General features: G+C 42.6%; 1 protein-coding gene across 1 annotated transcript; it reads left to right on the top strand.

The window, feature by feature from the left end:
• The first annotated feature begins 376 nt into the window (after positions 1-376).
• On the top strand, positions 377-2,777 carry LOC144706761 (uncharacterized). The gene is made up of 6 exons (XM_078579783.1): positions 377-829; positions 931-1,012; positions 1,123-1,189; positions 1,419-1,580; positions 2,226-2,286; positions 2,368-2,777. The coding sequence occupies exons 2-6, from the start codon at positions 1,005-1,007 to the stop codon at positions 2,526-2,528; spliced, it is 459 nt and encodes a 152-aa protein (XP_078435909.1). The 5' UTR covers positions 377-829; positions 931-1,004; the 3' UTR covers positions 2,529-2,777.
• Positions 2,778-3,147: the final 370 nt, after the last annotated feature.

The raw sequence follows: 3,147 nt of genomic DNA, 5'->3' as shown, positions 1-3,147 counted from the left end.
TTCTAGAGTAAATAAATTCTACGATAATGCATCTGTGGAAATATCATTCGGCTATAGTTATATGATTCTCAATTACCATCTCTGTGAAAAGCCTCGGAATGATCTTGCAGACAATCTCCTACTTTCTAAGGCGGTTAGGCATTCTGCATCTCTTTAAATAGGCGCAGAGAAATGCCTCGACGTAGGAACTTCTCCGAGTTTTACAAGTAATAGAGAGGATGTCGCAGGGCTCTCTTAGTTCGGATGCTGCAAGGGGTCGAGATGAAGAATCTGGTCCAGCGATGCCCACGGAAGGGAATATTCTCGTTAAGGAGAAGGAATCAGTCGCCACGGTCACATCCAAAGAAGAAGACAAACCTTGCGCTGAGAAGGAATCTGTGGCTCCGGACACATCCAAAAAAGAAGACAAACATTACGGTGAGAAGGATCAAGCTCCTGGCTCATCTGAGTCAACGGAAGAAGAGAAACTTCCAACTGAGAAGAATCTAGTCAAGGACGACAAACTACCTGTTGAGAAGAACAAAGCTAAAGAAGAGAACTTCTCAGTGGAGAAGAACATACAAAAAGAAGGCAAGCTGCATGTCGGTAAGATCAAGGCTATTGAACCTGCTGGCTCCGGAACGGTGATTTAGAAGCTCTAAATCATCTTTGGCAGCAGAAGATGACTTAGAAGCTCACCTCCGGACTCTGCGCCTTGGCCCATCTCGCGCGAAGAAGCTTATAATACTTGGCGCAAACGGTCTCCTCTTCGACGCCGTTCACGTCACCGGCTATACCTCCCTGTCTACTCGCCAGCGCAGACCAGACATCATCGTCGGTAGAAAACGGGGTAACTGATTAACTACTTTTATCCCTACGTATCATGATGACTGATTGATCTGGTAATAATGTTCGTTTGTTCTTCACTTTTTTTTTTGGTGTGCACCACAGTCTTCAGACGTCCATTCTGCGACGATTTTCTTCGCTTCTGCTTTGACAACTTTCATGTTGCCATCTGGTCGTCTATGATGATGTATGTACACAACCCGTCTCCTCTTTTTTTTCTTTTTTTTCTTCTTTTACGTGATCTAAAGATTATAGCCTAGCACTATCTTCCACTTGACCTACCGTTTCCGATGTCAGGAAGAACGTGAGGGGCCCAGTTGAAGGTGTCCTGGGACCCCTTTACCGCCGCCTCCTTTTCTTTTGGGTGAATCTCTCTCTCTCTCTCTCTCTCTCTCTCTCTCTCTCTCTCTCTCTCTCTCTCTCTCTCTCTCTCTCTCTCTCCCCCCCCCCTCTCACTCTCTCTCGTGCGCGCGCTCTCTCCCTCTCACTCTCTCTCCCCTCTCCCTCTCCCTCTCCCTCTCTAAATATATCTATGTATGTATATGTCTCTTCTGGATTTTATTAATATATGGATATCATGTTGGCGGTTGCAGGATCAAAGCAAGAGCACAAATACGGGGTTCATGACACTTGAAAATCAAAATAAACCTTTGTTTGTGAAGGAGCTGAAGAAGGTGTGGGACGAGCATAAAGGCTTCTCTGCCAAGAACACTCTCCTCATAGACGAGTCTCCACACCGTGCTCTCCCCAACCCAGTAAGCAAACCCCAATTTCTCATCTTTCTATGTTAATCTTATAAAGGAGTCGGAGACTCGCGACGACGACGGCACTCATCGATAGGAATTAATCAAGAATAGTTAGTAAAATACATATATTATGTACTCGTTAAAGCTTTGGATTTTAGGACTCAATATAGGCTCACATAGATGGCCAGGATTAAACGTAGTATAGGGTTATAACGGTAGGGATCTCACGGGGACCATAGCACCGATCGACGACAGGGATCGGTGCACCCCTTAGTTATAACGGCTGAGATTCAATCTCTATAACAGTAGGGTACATCACACCGATCAACGGACAAGATCGGTGGTCCCACTTATTCTAACGACTGAGATTAAATCTCAATTCAAACGGAATATATCCGTTGTAAGTCGTTACAACGGATACATACCAATAATGGACATTTACTATTATTATCACTGCTAAGTACTATAAAAATACACCTAATGTACATCAGAATAGCATGGAATACAACGATCTTAACTACTCTTGTGTTCCCTCTCTTCTTTCTTCTTTCTCGTCTCCTCTTCCCTTCTTCTTCTTCTATCTGTTCTTCTTGAGGCAAGACCGAGCGTTATTAAATCTTCCTCACGCACTCACTCTCCTTGGCTTCTTTGTAGCCCAACACTGCCATTTCCCCCAGTCCCTATGATGCATCTCAAGTAGACGATGCAGAACTAGGCAAGTTCTATTTCTTCCCTTTTCTTCGTCATCCTCGCCCAAACCCTTCATGGTTAACTTATCTTGACATGTTTGATGCAGCTCCAGGTGGGGACTTGAGGGTTTTTCTGGAAGGACTTGCAGTGGAAGGCAAGGAGGTTCCTCGCTACGTTGCAAAGCACCGGATTGGACAGGAGCCCATCACTGAGAAGCACGGCGACTGGCACTTCTACTCCCGTGTCGTGAGATCAATATCGGCTTAGATCTTCGCGAAGGCGGTAGATATCTGTTTTTGATGAAGGCACCTTCAGAGTCCGCTAATAATAGTTTTGCATGTAAATATTTTCCTCACAAACCCGGGTCCCGTCTTGTTTGGTTTGTAGGTTTTGTCTTTTCATCATGTTTGAATGTTCGCTTAGAACATAGAATATCCTAAAATCAGGAGTAAGGGTGTTCCAAGGTGGTGCAATATTGTATCGCCATCTTTGATAGTTGCATAGATTTTAATTTTATATTCAATATGTCAAGAAGACTCTAACCTAAACCTTGCATTAAAATGAGAGTAGCCAAAATGGAGCAATTTTTTGTTGCAGATAATCTAATCCATAGCAATTACATTATATGGTGTACTTTGCTCTATTCCATTACATGACCATATCCGAACAAAAGTAGCATGACAAGTTCTAAGATAAGAAACTAAATTTAAATGTTTAAACAACAGGAAAAATCCATACCATCTAGGGTACTATTTTTAATTTGTAATATAAACAAAATTATATTTTAAAGATTTGAACCCAAAATCTAGAAGCTCATTGAAAACAGTATAAAAGTTGATGCAGTTAAGCGTATCATTTGTTTATTAAAGGCATGGAGTTTGAATTG

Source organism: Wolffia australiana, chromosome 8, assembly GCF_029677425.1.
Source record: "Wolffia australiana isolate 7733 chromosome 8, ASM2967742v1".
Lineage (NCBI taxonomy): Eukaryota > Viridiplantae > Streptophyta > Magnoliopsida > Alismatales > Araceae > Wolffia > Wolffia australiana.
This window is presented reverse-complemented; position numbering and strand designations above follow the sequence as displayed.

What these genes read in the sequence shown, in the direction of transcription:
- LOC144706761 (XM_078579783.1), top strand. An exon ending in ACCGTGCTCTCCCCAACCCA is followed by an intron (nt 1,581 to 2,225) that starts GTAAGCAAACCC and finishes GCTTCTTTGTAG; the next exon opens with CCCAACACTGCCATTTCCCC. An exon ending in AGTAGACGATGCAGAACTAG is followed by an intron (nt 2,287 to 2,367) that starts GCAAGTTCTATT and finishes TGTTTGATGCAG; the next exon opens with CTCCAGGTGGGGACTTGAGG.